The sequence below is a fragment of the Rhizophagus irregularis genome, chromosome 15 (assembly GCF_026210795.1).
Source record: "Rhizophagus irregularis chromosome 15, complete sequence".
Taxonomy (NCBI): Eukaryota; Fungi; Glomeromycota; class Glomeromycetes; order Glomerales; family Glomeraceae; genus Rhizophagus; species Rhizophagus irregularis.
The window spans coordinates 4,210,668-4,229,778 of NC_089443.1; the positions used below are offsets into that span (position 1 = coordinate 4,210,668).

The 19,111-nt window shown below is 29.9% G+C and overlaps 5 protein-coding genes across 5 annotated transcripts; 2 read left to right on the forward strand and 3 right to left on the reverse strand.

The window, feature by feature from the left end:
- Positions 1 to 1,534: 1,534 nt before the first annotated feature.
- OCT59_007653 (uncharacterized protein) lies at positions 1,535 to 2,050 on the reverse strand (the record flags this gene model as incomplete). The annotated part of the gene is made up of 1 exon (XM_066150180.1): positions 1,535 to 2,050. One exon carries the CDS (start codon positions 2,048 to 2,050, stop codon positions 1,535 to 1,537), a length of 516 nt encoding a protein of 171 aa, XP_065998834.1.
- Positions 2,051 to 3,863: 1,813 nt separating this feature from the next.
- Positions 3,864 to 5,416, reverse strand: OCT59_007654 (uncharacterized protein; the record flags this gene model as incomplete). The annotated part of the gene is made up of 1 exon (XM_066150189.1): positions 3,864 to 5,416. One exon carries the CDS (start codon positions 5,414 to 5,416, stop codon positions 3,941 to 3,943), a length of 1,476 nt encoding a protein of 491 aa, XP_065998835.1. The 3' UTR covers positions 3,864 to 3,940.
- A 1,800-nt stretch (positions 5,417 to 7,216) lies between these two features.
- OCT59_007655 (uncharacterized protein) lies at positions 7,217 to 9,738 on the forward strand (the record flags this gene model as incomplete). The annotated part of the gene is made up of 11 exons (XM_066150195.1): positions 7,217 to 7,496; positions 7,569 to 7,608; positions 7,683 to 7,704; positions 7,792 to 7,868; positions 7,937 to 7,986; positions 8,071 to 8,204; positions 8,354 to 8,529; positions 8,622 to 9,187; positions 9,257 to 9,288; positions 9,491 to 9,603; positions 9,669 to 9,738. The coding sequence occupies 11 exons, from the start codon at positions 7,217 to 7,219 to the stop codon at positions 9,736 to 9,738; spliced, it is 1,560 nt and encodes a 519-aa protein (XP_065998836.1).
- A 2,349-nt stretch (positions 9,739 to 12,087) lies between these two features.
- Positions 12,088 to 13,108, forward strand: OCT59_007656 (uncharacterized protein; the record flags this gene model as incomplete). The annotated part of the gene is made up of 2 exons (XM_066150200.1): positions 12,088 to 12,724; positions 12,804 to 13,108. 2 exons carry the CDS (start codon positions 12,088 to 12,090, stop codon positions 13,106 to 13,108), a joined length of 942 nt encoding a protein of 313 aa, XP_065998837.1.
- Positions 13,109 to 14,175: 1,067 nt separating this feature from the next.
- On the reverse strand, positions 14,176 to 14,583 carry OCT59_007657 (uncharacterized protein; the record flags this gene model as incomplete). The annotated part of the gene is made up of 1 exon (XM_025314949.2): positions 14,176 to 14,583. The coding sequence occupies one exon, from the start codon at positions 14,581 to 14,583 to the stop codon at positions 14,176 to 14,178; it is 408 nt and encodes a 135-aa protein (XP_025183994.2).
- Positions 14,584 to 19,111: the final 4,528 nt, after the last annotated feature.

Sequence of the window (19,111 nt, forward strand, 5' to 3'; positions counted from 1 at the left end):
AAGAATGTTTTTATCCCGATAGTTTCTGATGTGAATCGAGGAGACAAAAAATAGGGAATATTTATTTTTTATTCCCAAAACTTGCGGATTAAGGCAGGGACATCCTCCTCCAACCGGTCAGCGGGTTCCCAAGTGGCTTCGGTATCTGGGTATCGTTCCCACTTGACTAGATACTGGTCTTGACCCTTCCTGATGCGATGCCGGAGTATCCGCTCAGGTACAAATCTTTCGGGTTGCCCTCTTATCACGGAGTCAGGTGGGGGATGTTCATTTTCTGGAACAATCTGCAACTCTTTTCGGGTGTACGCACATCTGGATACACCTAGACGCCCGTGTGGTCCATCAAGAAGATACGTAGGAGGCTGTTCGGGTGAGAGGATCATTTTTTTGATGACACGGATATTGGGATTCCATCTTATGTCACCTGTACGAAATTTTCCATGGAGTTTATTCCCGAGTACTGAAATAGGTTCGTCTAACTTGACTCGGACATGTGTTCCTTCAGAGAGAAGTTCTGTCTTTTTTGACACTTTGGGTGACCCTGTCGGAATGTCTGGGGGATTTCTCTGCCAGATTTCATCTATTTTATTAACTACATCACGGAAATCTTCTGACCATTCCACGGATGTCACCCCGGTCTTCAACTCCTGTGCCACCATTCGTTTTAGGAGAGGTTCCTGGATTGCTTGGATGGCTCGTTCAGCGTATGATTGCTGTTTGTGTCTTCCTGGTTCGCCGAACCTCATCATTACCCCTAGGCTGTTCAGGAAAAAATCACGTACCTGGTCGTTAGTGAATTCTGATCCGGAGTCTGTCTCCAGTCTGTGTGTTGGTGGCTTAATACGATTTCTTCTGTAGATTTTGACAAACCCGTTTAGAACCCTATTTGCAGTCTTATCCTTTAGGGGTTCTGCATCGACTTGTTTACCTGCGACTTCCACCACTACGAGGAAATAGTGGAATCCTTTGGGGTCGACTCGCATCTCTGCAAGATCTGCCTGATGTGTTGCATTTGGTTTCCATACAACTACTCGTGGACGCTCTGATGACTTCTCCTTTAGGGGCTTTTTATATAGGTTGTAGTGCTCCTCACCTTTTAGAATTCGTGCCGGTACTCTGGAGAGATTGTAGTATTTGTAGTAATTCTCTAAATGCGACATATTACGACAAATTAAAGGAAAGATTTTGGACTTCAAATCTTAAGATGACACGATTTTACTGCCTAAAGTGTAAGAAGGAAACCGAGACTGCTAGTGAAATACAAGATATGACCACAAATGGCCGCTATCGTTTACATGGTGACTGTGTAGTTTATGGGATGCATAAGAATACTTTTACTGGGATAGACTGGGTTATCAAAAAGAAAACCAAGGAGAAGAAAAAAGAAACTGCGGCTAAAAGACATCAGACGGCGTACAATCGGCAATGCAAAAAACTCGGGCAGAAAATCTTAGATTCTGATGACACGTGTAAGCAGTGTATTGATAAATGCCTTAAGGAGGCAAAAAAGAGGAAGACGGATTAGTACCGCCTTCTAAAAGTATTCCTCATCATCTGAGTCATCGAGAGATACCTCTCCATCATCTGATTCATCATCCGAGTCGTCAGGAGTGCGACCTTCCTTAAGCAATTGGATGTTGTACGTTATTTGAGTCCATTTCTCCCAGTCAGACTCTTGCGTTATAAAGCCGCATCTGAGGAGTGCTCTTTCTATTACTACCATCCCTGCAAACCTGGTGTATTTTTTCTGATCGGCTTCATTGAAATTGTCAATGGCTTCTTTGTAGTAGTCTACTGCCTGTTTGTATACCTCTTCAGCTTCTTTATGCCGCTTCCACAACTCGGCTTTACAACAGTTATACCAGAGTCTGTTAATCTTGAGATGTTTTCTGAATTCTTTAACCGGAAGGTTTCTGACCATCTCTGCTACTATGTCCGGGTCATTGAGGGGTGATGCCTGAATTTGGATCCATTTACGGATTCCATAGATGTCTACAAGATCAAGCCCGAGGTCTTCGGCAAGAGAAGTGGCGGCGTGTAAGTTTATCATTGTATGTTACTTATAGTTACCTAATCTTCAATTGCCGAATATGTTTTTCCAAAGATCCGCGCTCCTACCCGGTTATCCTCCTACAGATCTACAGGCCTTCTAGGGGTTATTAACCTACCTGTTCACTCGGTTTGTTATCTCACTGCCTCCAATAAGATAACGAACGGAATCCTGAAAGAATAACGGATCGTAACGAATGTAACAGATCTGGGGGGGTAAAATCAAAACTTTTTTCTGAGGGGGTGTCCTCTCCTATTATTCTGAAATATCTGTTACATCTGTTACATCTGTTACTCCCTTCTGATTCTATCGTATTTTCCTCTCTTTTTCCTTATTTTATCTGTTTTTTAGTATATTTTTAGTAACAGATGTAGTAACGGATAGTAACGGATCTTGGGTAAGCCTGCCCCACGGAGGGGAGATGTAGGTACTGCGAAGCCACGAGGCCGAGGTGGGGTGAGCGCTAGCGAGACACACTACCAGCCCGACGACTCCGCCGATATGTGGGTATTGATTTGCTAGCATTAAGGGGGAATATATGGGCACTTTGCAGTAGAAAGAGATGAAACTACTAAAAAAAATAAAAAATGAATTAATATAAAATCTGAACAATTTATAGCATTTAAAATATTTTTGACATATAAAAGAAAATTTGAATTTTTTTAGTAGTTTCGTCCCTTTCTACTGCAAAGTGCCCATATTATACTGTAATTTAATGATACTATGAATAATACATACTAGATCTTATAAAATGGGACCAGTACGTTCAAAGGGGTACTTTATGCAGTTCTAGATGGTATAAATAAATAGCTTTTAACTTTGCGATAGGCAAATTTAACGAACTTTTACGTTTCATCAAAATACAGTTCTTTCATTGATTTCTAAAATATCTAATATATATCTCGATCATGTACGTTGTACTTTAAAATTATTAATTATAAAAAATTATCATGATGTACAAAATCTTCAGTTCTGACAATTGACCTAGTCATTTAAAAATTACATATGTAATTTCATTGTTTTGAGGATAAATTTATATCACGTGATAATATGAATTGTAATGTCGGCCGGCATTAATAAATTTGGCCTGAATTAATTCTAAATAACTCGAATGACAAATGACCCAAATGACTAGGTCATTCGAAGGTCATTCCAAAATGGCCAAATGACCTGGTCATTTGCCACCACTGACTGTCTGTTCAAGCTCTTGTAAATTTGCGAATTAGAAATAGTAAATAACAATGAAATATAATTTCTTTCATCGGAGATTTTTTTTATGGAGTCAATGAGTCATAAAAATTTAATTTGTCTAAAGTATTCGAAAGATTTATTATTAACGAAGCAAGCATATTTTTGAATACAATATTTCGTTGTGTTAAATATTTTCGAGCAATAATTAAATGTTTCAAATGGATTTGCAGATAATTTCTCGTTATCTTTGCAGGATTCAGACGAAATATGTAATTCTGAAAAGACTTATTTGCTCGCTAAAATCCAAATTCAAAGATGATATTTACACATTGCAATACATTGACTGAGACAAGTTTTGTTAATTAATAAACATTTGAGAGGAGAGTTAATGTCAGTTTAATAAATAAACAATCTAGAAAATTGTTAGTTAACGTATTTTTAAATAAAGCTGGAATCCTAAATTCATTAAACAAGATGACGCACGTTAATATTATTTATGTAATTTACTGATATTTTTTAATGTCCGCAAATCGATCTTTATCGCGTTAAAAATAAAGTATGATACCAGGAAAGATTACGTTAAAAAAACAGCATGTTTCAATTGTTTCATGTACATTTTATATATAAAAGAAATTTTTATTGAAAGAAAATAAATATACATAATATCAATATACTAATAATTTGATATGATTAACGTTTTTAATTGTATTCTTTGTCATCAAAATCTGTAACTTTAAAATTCTTTATAACTCCTAAATTAATATATTTTTGAATTATTTCCATATTTTCATCATTTTTATCTAAGCTATTTTCTCCATCATATGTAACAATAACCAAAGAAAATGATTTTTGTGGTGTACGATTTGTCCAATTTACGAAAAAGGATTCTAATGTTTTTGGAAGTAATTTAAATCGTACAGTAAATAGATGATATAATATTATTTCATTAATATTTTGTGAATATTTTACGACCGTTTCTAATGCTTGCTTTTCACTCAAAAATTCATCTCCACACCAAATTTTAATACTTTCTAAATATTTACAATTATCAAAAATTATCTTTAATGTTTCCAATTCATTACTTTTGATTCCAGTGGAAAGTTTTCTAAGCATTGGACAAAACTTGGCTATAGATAAATTTAATGAATTATCACTTTTACCATCATCATCACCAATATAAAATTCTTTTAAATATTTTCCATTATTTTCTAAGAATTTTACTAAAACTTCAACTTTTGGAAATCTATCTTGAATTTTTAAAATTTGTAATTTTTGAAAATTATTATATTGTAATTTTCCAAAATCTCCAAAACATCCATCCCGACAAAAATATAATACAAGTTCTTGTAAATTTACAAGATTAGCGATAAATGATAATGAGGTATAATGATGATGATTTCCATATAACTTTAATTTAATTAAAGTATTAGAAAGTTTTGACATTAAAGAAGGAATTGTATTAATTAATTCATTTTTTGTTAGACCGTAACCTAGCATAATATCAAAATATTTTATATTTTTCTGAACAGAAATTAAATCTACTAATCCATTTGAAACAATTTTTCTGGCTTCAATAGTAAATGATTCTATATTATAACATGTTTGAGATAATTGATAAAAAAATTCTGAAGAAATATTTGAACTACAATGTAATTCTGAGAGATTTTTAAAGAAATCTTTCGCTCCAGGGTAAAAGATAAAATGTGTAGGTGGAGATTGCCATTGACAAAATGATAATATTTCTAATTTTTTTAAAGAAGATACATGCTTTATAAATAATTTAAATATTTCTTGTACTACTATTGGTAACATATGTTTAATATTATTGGAATCTTTTGATGAAATAGTTCTTTTAAGAAGTAAATTTATCTTATTATAAACTTGTTCAACTGATAAAACTTTACAAAATGATGCATAATTGTAAGTTGGAAATTTTGAAGTTGGGGTCGAAATAATAATTCCATTCTCACATAAAATTTCTTTTGACTTGTTTGAAAGGCAAGCAATTAAAGTTCTAAAATTTAAAGTATTATAATTCCAAACATTTCTCCAAAAAATCCTCACTGAAACCTCACACCAAAATCGATTAACTAATATACATGAATTTAGAGTAAATTTATCATTTTCTAAGTATTTGAGAATCTCATACAAACAATCAGCGGGAAGTTGAGACATTTTTGTTTTCTTTTTTTTAAAAGATTTAAAATTTTAAAAAGGAGACGTACAGTATGTATGATTGTGTTACAAATATAAGAAACATATGGTTTTACAAATTTTTATTAATTATAATTTTTCTTTTTTTGTATACTTAAAACGCAAATCAAAGTGATACAAGGTATATTGGTTATACCGTAGCATTCAAGATCGCCGATCGTTTTGGTATATAGATACGATTTTTAAACCAGGTCAAATCAGGGATGTGGCTACGTTTTAATAATTTATCGAAATACTAGGACTCCGAGCAATACATAAAAAAGTATACAAAGTTTGCGTAAAGTTAACATTATTTTTTTTTGGATAATGCCACATTATGTATTTCTGGCCAGAGCTAATAGTAAATGAGTGCCGATCTCTTGTTACCTCTCGGTTCTGAAATACTATTTTGCCGAATATACCGATTGTTGCACGAATCCACCGATCCTCTATCTTTTCGGGGGCAACTTTAAAGGATAAGATTGTGTCAAAAAAAAAAATCTGTACGCATCTTTTTCAGGGCCGGAATTATAGTAACATCAGTCAGTATTTCAGCGGGAATTATCACAAAAGGAAAGATATGATTATTTTGAAACTCACTGACCCTTTTACATGCAGTATATTCCTGGGACCTGCAACTTCTTCATTGAACATTATGATTATTTTTAGTTATTATGTTATCACCATTAGAATGTACGCCAGATTATGCAGTGTAACAGTTGGATATGATATATTTTTGCCATTTGCTGATTTTGCTGAAATTTTATAAATATTTCATTGCCAAATTAATAATAAAATGAGACTATTTTAAAGTAAATTTACTTGAAGAAAAAAATAAAATCTTTTCATTTTTATGTATGATATTAAAATCATAAGACCGACTTTATGAAGTTTGGAGTTGAATTACGGTCATTTAATGGTTAAAAACGGTTAAAACGGTTTAGGAAAATCTGATGATCTGATATTCTTGATTAACAAAATAATCAAAATAATAAATACCCCTTTTATTTATCGAAGTACAACAGGAGTGAATGCGTAATTATTTTTAATATCAAATGGGAACGTCTTCAGAATACATAATACATGTGGCATAAAATAAGCAACTTTTCATTTCTGGAATTACCGACTTACTAACTAAAAAAGGAAAGATTAAAGATTTACAAGTTTACGTAAATAATTTGATTTGAAAATCTTACGCAAACTTCCTTTATATGTACTTTTCGGTTGATCGCTCGTAGAAATACCACGCCTTTAATCCAGTATCGAGAGAAAGATTCTTAACAACACCGGAACTCGAAACATTCTTCAGAAGAAGCGTTCGAGGAAAATGCAATATAACCGGACCATAAATGGTCAGTAGGCGTCACCCATGCACCCCATGCACTTGCAAATTGCCAAGAAAAACATTTGAAGATCTTCGTCAATTCCGTATACATAATCAGATTACTATCTATAGGAAATCATTTATTTCATGTCAATTCCGTATACGGAATCAGATTTCTATCTATAGGGAATTCATTTATTTCATTATATGTACGAATATTATAAAAAAGACAAAAAAAGAGCTATTTTTAGATGTTTCACCTTTCAGTCTAGCCTTTTATGCAGGTAAAGGTCGTGTGCGTAATTATAACACCACAATGGATGTGCATAAAGACAATTAAGTGAGGAGTGAATTTATTGTCACAAAAATTTGTGACCTTGCCAAAAAAAAACTAATAAAAATGCCAAGAAATTTTCAAATTATCGACCAATTCATTTGAATCAACAATCGAATTGATCATGATTTTTTATAAATTATTTGTTCATCTTTTTTGCGTTATTTTTTGGGCAACTTTAGTTTTATCTAAGCCAATTTTGAACCAAGAACTTATTAAATCCCGGAATTATGAGCCAAAAAAAAATATTTTCGATATCACTTTAAAAAGAGTTACTTTAGCCCCGGATGGATTTACTCGTAGCTTGGCAACTATTAATGGGCAATACCCTGGTCCAACTATAGAAGTCAAAAAAGGAGATCGTATTGTAATAAACGTTCGTAATGAATTAGGAGAACCAACATGTAAGTTACAAAGGAGGTTTTTCTTGGTATGTTTGTCGAATAATTATTTATTAACAAAACAAATATCTTCAGCAATTCATTCACATGGAATGTTCCAAAGAGGGACTCCTTGGTATGTAATTATCGGCTATAGTTAATGAATTTTTTTTTATTAAAATAAATGACTAATTTATCATCAATTTTTAGGTTTGACGGGGTGGCAGGACAAGTGAGTTTAATCAATCCATGTTCTTAAATAAGCGTCTTTACGTAACTTACACGTTTCTCGTTCTCTGGTAACATATAACATTGTCAGTCTCAATGTTTGATACCAGACAATTACGCATTTACTTATGATTTCACTGTTCCTGATCAAGCCGGCACTTATTGGTAGTAAGTATATACAATTTTCTTTTGAATGGTGAAACTGAAATGTCTCACGTGATGTCACCCAATTTTAGCCATTCACACGCAATGACGCAATATGTCGATGGAGTTGTTGGAGCGTTAAGTAAGTTAATAATTCATATTTAAGTCGACTATTTTTTTTTTTTGGAATTTTACGACGCTTTTTTTTTCGTTTTCATTTTATCAGTCATTCACGATCCTGATGACCCGTATTTAAATGAATACGATGAGGAAATCATCGTCATGTTGACTGATTATCATCACACGGAATCAGAAATTTTATTAAAAAAATTCTTGACTCCTTCAAGCGGAGGCGATGAGGTAAATTAAAGTTGATTTATAATTGTTTTAATTTCATGTTAATTAGTTTATATTTATATTTATATTTATTATAAAAAATTTACATTATTAATAATTTATATTAGCCAGGTAAGGACAATAAGAAATGTCATCATACAATGACGCAATAGACGCATGGCGTTAATTTAAACTCTTGTTTAGTTCCCGATAACGGATTGATCAACGGAAAAAATAATTTCGATTGCTCAAAAGCTCCACATGGATCCAAATGCGTGGATAATTCTGGTCTTGCTAAATTTGAATTTGTTTCTAATAAAAGATATCGTCTTCGTATCATTAATACTAGGTAAATTTACGTATTTACGTCATTATAGTATCAATACAATTTAAAATTTTAATAATTCATTATGTGTTGTTTCATATCCTCTTATCTTTCAGCGCATTTTCGGCATTCTTCTTTTCAATTGATAAACATGAAATGGAAGTTATAGAAGTAGAAGGTTCCTATACTAAACGGAATAAGATCCATCGTCTTCCTATCAATGTTGCTCAGAGATATTCCGTTATTGTTACCGCAAACCAACCTGTTGATAATTATATAATGCGTTCGGAATTTCAAAAGACATGTATGCCGGACGATGCCAAAAAACTTTCAATTGTAAAAGCTATTGTACATTATGATGGAGCCCCAGAAGATTCTGCGCCAAAGGACGTACCATGGAAAGATTTCTTGGAAGAATGTATTGATTTAAAACATGAAACTTTGCAGCCATTATGTGAAGAAAATCTTCCTAAAGCAACAAAAAAGATGGAACTTACAATCACTTTTCATAATGATTCATCAGGGGTTGTTAGAGCTTTTTTGAATGAATCTTCTTATGAACCCGATATAAAATTTCCGACTTTATCAAGAATCTTTGCAGGAAAAGCGAATAACTTTCCACGAGATAGAAATGCCTATATTTTTGATACTCCTGGAGAAGTAGTTGATATTACTTTTATCAGTAAGGATAATTATTATGATTATTTTTAATTATTATTTAAAAGAGATTTTAAATAACACGTTCGTTTAGATACTGACGAAGGAGACCACCCGTTTCACATGGTAATTTTAAATTATGTTATTGTTCCGTCGATTAGCAAATATGCAGGATTTTAATGACCTATGATAATTGGTCACCGCAGTATTCCTGACCGGACTATGACTTGGTGGTCGAAAACCGATAACTTTCAGTTATTTCCACTAACTATTAATTGCAATGATGTGTGAGCGATTATCTAATTTTTCCTTTTACAAAAAAATTTAGCATGGACATCAATTTTGGGTACTTGGATTCGGTAATGGAACTCATGTTGATAAAAAATCATTGAATACAGTTAATCCAATCAAGCGTGATACTTCAACAATACCTGCCAGCGGGTAAGAAATATTTTTTTTTTTTATCTTTTTAAACGTAAAATTTCTAATAATTATTCTTTCTTTAGATGGACTGTTTTAAGATTCGTCCCGGATAATCCTGGAGTTTTTGGAATACATTGTCACATGATATGTTAATCGTTTCCTTGGTTTATAATATTCTTTCTTTTTTTTGAAATATTGACTAACATTTATTTATTTTTTTTTCATTTTATTCTTTTATACGAGGCAAGTAAAAATTTTTGTAACAAAATTATGATTGTAGCTCACAATTTTGACGTAATGACATAAATTCATTATTTTTTTTATTTATTTATTTATATAGTGGCATTTGCAATCTGGTCTTTTGATGCAGTTAATCGAATTCCCAGAAAAGATTAAGAAGATGGATCCTCCGCAAGAATGGGTTGATTTATGTAAACTGAATACGAAATATTAAATTAATTATATAAACATTATTTAACGCTGCTTTTATGTACTTTTAGGTAATTTAAATAATATTAACTAATTATAATTTAGCTTGAAGATAATAATGCCGAAAAGCTTGTGTAATGTGTTTAGCTTTAATCGTAGTATTATTTTAATAAATTTGTTGTTCGTACTAACCATGAAATTCAATACTATGAAATTCAATATATGGTTAGTTTGATGCCTAAATATAGCTTAAACTTTTCCAGCATTTTTATATTAATTAAATAAAAAAAAATTTTATCTAGTATTCTTTTACCATTACCGGTTAAATAAAAAAAAATAATGAAAGATTTCGGTAAATGTCAATTATTATGTAATCAAAATTTCTCATTCAAAGTTAAAAAAATTTGGACAAATGTTATAGGATTAAATATATCTATATAAAAATAAATAAGTTTTTTTTTTTACAAATATATAATAATTACATCAAAATATTTGATCATAAAAAAAAAAAATGATTCTATTTTTTTATGAAGAAATATTGACTTTATTTAAAAAAATTTTAATAAATATCTCTTTTTTTTGAAAAAAAAGAGAAAAAGAAAAAAAAATCGGTTAAGAAAAATATTAGTAAAAAAAAAAGTATCTATTTCCTTACATAAAAAAAAATAAATAAATAAATACTATGCCAGCAAAACTCACTTTAATTTGTGTAATTCATTCAATTGTCGAACGAGAAAGTAATAATTTTATTATAAAAAGAAACTATTAGAAGAAAATAATACACAATGAAATTAAAAATAATAATTTCCTTTTTTCCAATTTCCAAAAATCCATCAGTTCCAAAATGGATTCCCGAGTTTACATCTGGTGATGTAGTTAGGTTCACAGGAAATTTTTCTCAATGAGAAACCTCCTCATGATGGTAATTTTTAATTTATAATTTATGTAAAAAAAAAAATAACACCCAAAGAAAATAATTATTAATTCTTTTTTTAAAAATTAAAAAATAAAAAAATAAATTAGATGACAGCTAATGCAGGAAAGGGAAATGTTGCTGATAAATTTAATATAAAATGTAGATACTTAAAAGCGGATGAGAGAATTGATAATAAAGCGAAAAAAATCCATAAACAGATTTTTTCTTAATATATTCTACATTATTACAAACAAAAAACATAATTACACAACTCACAATAAATAAATATTAACTAAAAAATATTAAAGGGCGTGCCAACTTGATTCCTGACGCCACCCTAGTTAAAATAGAAAATTATAAATAACTCTTTGAGCTAATATCTTGAACTATTACAATAAAATTCAATCATTTATAACGGGCTCATGTGCTCTTACATAAATTAAATTCTCAATCGTATTTATGCCACAAATAAACAATCTTGTTATAAGCAATAATAAATAAGCGGCTGTGTTTATTTTTGAATCTGTGTTATGTTTGGGACATGCGTTATGTTGTGCTAATAATAATAATAATACAACTATCAACTTTAGAATGTTGTGATCTTGTGTATTAGTTGCAACTTGTGTCACAGCGTACGCAATCACAACTCTGTTACGCAACTAATCATAACGATTAAAAATCAAACTATTATTTGAAATTTTTTTTTTTTTTTTTTTGAATGATAAAAAGAGTAAGAATGGAGTATTATTATAATGAGAAATAATGAATTTTTGATATTCTGCTGAATATGTAAACATATTGATCTTCAAATATATATATAAATAGTAAATCGAGTAATAAAAAAAGCAGGAATGAAGAAAAATCATGAATTGAGATGAAGAACTTACTACGAATCAAGAAATTTAGTTCATTCTTTATTATATTTGGTTTCCTAATGATGTGTTTTAAATCATTAAATGGTTTATTAAAGACCAATTTATTTTTTCATGCTAATCTGTTTATGATCTACTATGACTTAAAAACTTATGATTAATAAACATAAGTAGAACATTATAAGCTTAATATATTATATATTATATAAAATAGGTATAAAACCATATGTACTGTATATATAAATGAAGCGTTTTTGATAAAAATATTTTTACTATTCATTAATAATGAAAATGTCAAACTCACTTTTAGCCGCAGCATTAAGTGCTATTACGAACAATAAAATTGCTACTCATGATGATAATTCTAAAGAAAAAATTGGGGAATGTATTAAATATAATAATAAGTCTTTTTTAGTTGGAGGTAAAGTATATACATCACCCCGAGATGGAGATATATACGTTGAAACATTATCTGGTATAACTGTATCATTATATGTCGATTTCAATGATACACTTGATCAAGTAAAGGCGAGAATTCCAATTGAAGGTGTATCACCAGATCAAACAAGATTTGTTCTTGACGACAAACAACTTGAAGATGAACGTACTCTAACGGATTACGATATGCAAGATAATTCTACACTACAATTAGTTTTGAAATTAAGAGATGACGACAGCAGTGATGAAATTGTGGCTTTACACTTTCAATCTAATCATTTTGCTCCAAAATATGATCGTGATTTTACGGATGTAAATGATAATGGAGAAACTTTTTTTATGCGGGGAAATTTTAGGTACAAACGACCTTGTGGTTGGAAAAGATTTGCTATCAATGTTCTTGATAAATATGAAGATAACATTTGGTTAGGTGCTGATAAAAGTAGACAATTCCCAACAAGTTCGGTACAAGATGAGTGGCCAGGTATTTGTTATTTATAGTAAATTTCTCTCATCTATGTCAATTTCTTTCAAAGTTCAAACAATTCATTTATTTTTAATAGTATCTTATCATGGAACTGCCCAACATAATTGTAATTCAATCGCTAGAGATGGAAATTTCTCTTGTAAGAAACCATTACCATTTGGATACGGATTTTATTCCACTCCAGATATTGATGTCGCATCTAAATATGCCGTTAAATTTACTTATGAAGGAGATGACTATCTGGTTGTGTTCCAAAATAGAGTTAACCCAAAGAATTTGATTAGAATTCCAAATATAGAAACTGGAATCGGTGAATATTGGATTTCACCCGATGGGAATAATTTACGTCCTTACGGTATCTGTATTAAGAAACTCGAGTAATTATTTTAAATTAACCTTTTTTTTTATATGAAACCTTTAATATATTTAAATAAATTTATTTATCACACTGGTTTATTATTTTTTTGTACTAAACATTTGCAGTGAAGATTCTCAGAACGCGGTTAATTGATAAAGTTGGATTAAAAATAATAAATTTAACTTATCGACATACAATTTCTTTGAATTATCCCCTCATCTGTAACGCAGGCAAAATTTGCTTGCGAACTTTTTGAATTTAAATTACTATATATTAAGCATATTAAAATATGGCAAAATTGGCATAACATTGCACAACCCTTCATCTATAATGCATCCAATTTTGAAAATTTAAATTTTATGTGATAAGCAAAATTAGTAATAAATTATTATCGCAAATATCTCGCAGGCAAATTTGCATGCGAAATTTTTAAATTGGTTTATGAAGCTCTTTACTTAAATTTTTCATGCAGGGAATTATGATTTGTGTTATGTATTACAAAATTGCAGGCAAATTTGCCTGGGAATCTTATGATCTTTGGCAATTTTTCGTAACACGCAAAATTCCATCAGTACTATACTAGTACTATACTTTTGATGAAAGTAAATTATTTTAAATTTTTTTTTTTCTGGAAAACTAAGTCCCAGATGGCCGCCTTAGCCATTTTTTTATATTATCATTTTTTTTATTTTTTATTTTTTTTATCATTACTTTATTATTTCATTTATCTTTATTTTTTTATGTCACTTGTAAAGTAGATGATATAATATCACTAATTGAGAAAATGTTGATACAAGTTTGGAAAAAATTTCTTGGAATAGATATATAAAGTCGGAATACAAATTATAAATCATATAACAAGATTATAAATCATAACCTGTTCACAAACACAAATAACAAGTCAGGTAATTTATATAATAGATATAAATAATTGATTTGATTTCAAATATTTCTATACAGAAAATTAAACTATTTGTTTTTCTACTTAATAAGAAAAATACCTTCTGTTATCTCAACTACAGGATATATTACTAGAACAAATACAATTACTCCTGTGAATTCTTCCAATAGTAATCAATCATCTGATTTATTATTCCCAGAAACATTTATCATAAACTATAGCCATATTAAAAGAATCTTTAATAACAAAACCAGCATCTTTTAAATGAATATGTATATCGTTACAATATATCCCATTTACCCAGCCATCCCACCAAAAAAATGGTCCTTGATGATTTGTACCACCCACTGTATGCATAGAGAGTTTATATCCTATTGACCAAACTGGAGATGTCTTTGACGAAGAGCCTCCAACTGGTATGTTACATTCATTCGATATCTCATTTTGATGATAATCGTACCAATGAATGCATATTTTATTTAAACCCTCAGTATATCCTCGTGGATTAAACGCTACTTTATGTTCGGAATATGAATAGGAAGTATTGATAACAGATAATAAAATTATCAACAATCCTAAATTTTGTACGAACATCATAATTAATAAATACTACTTTTTTATAAGTAAATTAATATTTTACCATCTCTCAATTTATAATAAAATTTTGGCCTATATATACAGAAATTCATTATCGCGTAATCTCTATAATAATTGACTAAACGGAATTTAAGTCACGTGACATAAATGATCATAAAAAGTCTTGGCATTAATTGTAACGTTTTACCCCTTGTAATTGACTTAGATTCACTACTCTTTTAGAAATAAAATAAAAATAACGTTTTACCCCTTTTTTCTTTTTAAAAATGGTTTTTTTTTTCACCACATGTCTAGATCCGAAAAAAGATTGGCAATAATATTTAGTTGATTTTACTTCTGAGCCTATGATTGGTTCTTTCTCCGAAAAAACTTATTTTTGAGAGAGGGCATGTTTCTGATCCCTGTTAGGAAATATAAATGATATACTGCAAATCAGTATTATGGTACCTTGATTTAAATTAACTTTTCTCCCTCTATTTTTGAAACTTTCAAAGGTAATTTAAACACATATAATATGTTTAAAGCACTCCTTCTCTTTTTTAAAATTGATTTAAACACATATACATCCTTTTTTTATTTTTTTTTAATTATTTAATTTGGAAAACTTTTATGTTTAAAGCACCCCCTATATTTTCTAAAATTGAGTGGTACCGAATATTTTCGACTTTACCGAAAATTTTTGAAATTTTTAATATGTTTAAATGTCATGTTTGTTTTGTTTAAATTATTCCCTCCCCTCCCCCTCAAATTTTTGAGCCATAAAGGACGTTATACTAATTATTAGTTTGGAGAATGTGATGTTACTACGTTAAATACGGTATCAATGTTTTTTTTTTCTGTTCTGTTTAATATATACGGATCATCCGAATCATCTGTGAAACTCTAACGGATGACTCGAATGAATTTTGAATTGGATAAATCCAAGAAACAACATGAAAAAGATTATAAATATGGATTTTGTTATTTTTAATTATAATTCCATTCCAGTAATCCCTTATGGACTTATGGAATAACATATATGTTAACAAAAAACAGAATTAACTGAAATTTATGGATTTGAATAATTCTATAATTTGAATAGACCTTTCCATACATTGGATGGGACAATACATTTCATATTTTAAATAGATTTACAACAACAAACCCGACGCTCACAAATCACAATCCGACAAATCATAATCCCGAAACTTCAGAATCCCGTAACCATATTATACCCGACATTTTTTATAGACGTAATAATATTATTGCAATATTTTGTAATAAATATGTAATAATTTTTAAAATATCGCAAAATTATAATTTCTATTGTAAAAATTAATAATTTTTTTTTAATATTTAATAATTTTAGCAAAAATAAATGGTTTATTATTATTATTATTATTATTTTATTAATGTTTAATAATACATCGCAAAAATTAAGAATCACTTCGCAAATATTAATGATTTATTGTAAAAATGCAAATCATAAAATTTTGTAAATTTTATAAATTTTATTTATTTTGATTTTTTTTTTTAAAAAAAATAAAAATTTAAATTATTACGTCATAAAGTCATAAAGATATAATAATTTTATTTATTTTTTTACAGTAATATACTGATTAAAGATTTTAATAAATAATTTTTTAGAATTTCTATATGATTATGTCATTATATTTCAATTGCTAGGAGGATAGTTTCGGGTAATGAATGTCGGGAATAATGGGTTACGTGATTCTGAAGTATTGTCGGGACTCCCATTTAAATAGTGATATCAAAAATAATGAAACATCATTGAAACCGGTGAAGTCCGTCACGGTATTATGATATTAATTAACTAAGTGACAACAGTTTAAATGTATGGTTTTTGTTTAATAAATTTTATAAATTTTAATAGCGAAAAAAACAAAAATATTATCAGTGATACAAAAAAATTGAGATTGTCAGTGTTACAAGTAAAAAAGGGATATCAAAAAAGGAAAAGCAGGGTAATTAGTGAGGTGATGTTAGCGGGGACCCGGTCATATTACGCCATGACAAATTACTGATACCAAATTACCGAGGTTATTTAGATAGGTATTGGAGCGTAGTGAAAGACTTTCTTAATGATTAGTGATCCAGAACTGGGTCTGGTCAAATTATTGACAGTCGAATTACTGATACCGACAGTCAAATAATCGACATTCAAATTACCGACATCAAATAATATTATTACTGTAAAAATTTTTTTCTTTATAGTAATCCTAATCCCCTAATCCCCATACTCTAATCCTAACCCTAATTAACCCAAAATCTCTCAAATTATTTTATAAAATTTAAAAATTTTTTCTTTTCGAAGTATTACTCAACCCTCTTCTACTTTTCCTTGTTAACGCTATTCGTATAGCTAATGTATCTTCGTCTTTAAAGTAATGCGTAGAAAGCTCTTTGCCCTTTAATATTTCGCGTAGAATCACTTATGGTGCATATACTGTATTTTATAAAATCTCCGTTTCTGATAATTTCTTATCGTATTTATATGCCGTATCGGAAATGATATGTTATACCATCTATATTCAACTGATCGTTACTTAAATATATCACCGCTTTGACTGATTTGTATTTGAATTGTTTTTTAGCCAATATATCTAACTAAACCTAAGCTTTTCAAAACGTTTATAATTTTTTCATCCTTCTGCCTATCTGGAAAACCGTAAAATAAGATGCTCATCGCTTTCACCCTTTAGATTTGGATCGATGCTGTGGCGCTAACATAGTTGACGTAGCTACGGTAAGTGCCTTTTTTTCCGATTTTTATTTTTAACCTGATTTTTTTTCATAATTATTTTTTACTAATTTTTTCTTCATTCTTTAACCTTTTAGGTTGGATTAAGGCCAGTACTGTGATATTTAGTGATGGGACTTAAAAATTATTTTGAATCTTTTTTAATTAATAAGTACTTATTAAGTTAATAATTGAATTATTAATTCTAAAAATCCTGATTGGTCAATTTTAAGAAGATCGCATGACCTCTTTTTTTTAACGCACAAAGTTGACAAAAAAATTTATTGTTTAAATTTTATTTTTTTACAAATTACAATATGAAGTCAATTCCCTTAACTATTGCCGTTTCAATTAATTGTGGGTTAAAGATTTCAAGTAAAGTGGGAGGCTCTGAATTATTATTGGATTCAAAAATATTAATATCATCAATTATTCTCACTGATATTTCACCTAAATCATTCATAAGTGATAAGTTCATCCACATCCATATTATCTTCGTCTGATACATCATCATCATTAATATCATCATTTAATTCATTATAAATATTCAAAGAGCCTTTGGTTTTTTTAGACTTATTGATAAAAGATTTTTCTTTCATATACCATGTTATTCGTGTCATTTGGCGGGTCTTATTGATGATAAGCGGTTACGGCGATCTGTATGTACAGTATATTACCCATAAGTGACCACACCCTTTCCGAAGTTGCTGAGTTTGGTGGGATTGAGAAAAGTCTACATGCAAATTCTGCCAAATTTGGTGCTTGAAGTAGGACAGTTCGCCAATATTTTAGTGGAGTTTTTGTAAGTTTTGAATTATTTAAAGATTCTGCCTGAAAAGGACCTAACTATTCTTTCCTGTTTTTAATCTCATCATGGTGCAGTTATGATGGGCAATAATAACGAATTTGATTTACATAATTATAATCCTCCTGTTTTTCACCCTTCTTCCCCTACAGATCTACTTAATTTCGCTCATTGGAATGTTCGGGTCTTAATAATTCAGTCAAACAACAATCTTTACTTAACTATTACCTGTTCAATCATCTCTCTCTTTTAGCTATTACCTAATCGAAACTTTCTGCTCCTGCTGCTAAACATTTATACAAATCCGAAAAATCCACTTACCATTTCTCCTCCTGGTGGTCCGCACCCCTACTTCGCATGTTTCTGCAGGTGTCAGTCTTATTGTGGACAATTCTTTAGCCCGCTATGTCCAAAACGTCGACCCATGGAACTGTCGCAATCTCTATCGATTTGTACAATACCTCACTTAAATGGAGGATAATTGTCACCTACCGCCATACTCTCTTGAAAATAAGACGAATTTCTTAATACTCAAACAGAACTTCTTAACCGACTTAACTGCCCGGAAAGACAAAATTGAAGTCGGTTTACTTGGTGACTTCAACGACCAATTTGGCACCATGGGATCCTCACATGTAATTAATCATCAATTATTGAGATTCCTTCACAATCAGGATTTCATTGATTGTTTCGCCAGTGACCCTCTTACCGACAAACCTTTACCCACACATTTTTATACTCATAATAATGTTCCCAAATCTTCCAGGATTGATTATATTTGGCTTTCTCGGCCTATAATCTACCAATAATATTAATAATAATTTTCTTATTTTCTTTATATTCAAAAATTTTAAAACATGATTTTTCATCAGTATAAAGAGTTATAACGAGAAATGTGATAAATATTTTAACATTTCTATTAGTCCTAATAAAAAACCGAAAAAAAATTATATATATACTTTTATGTATCCGAATCTACTTTC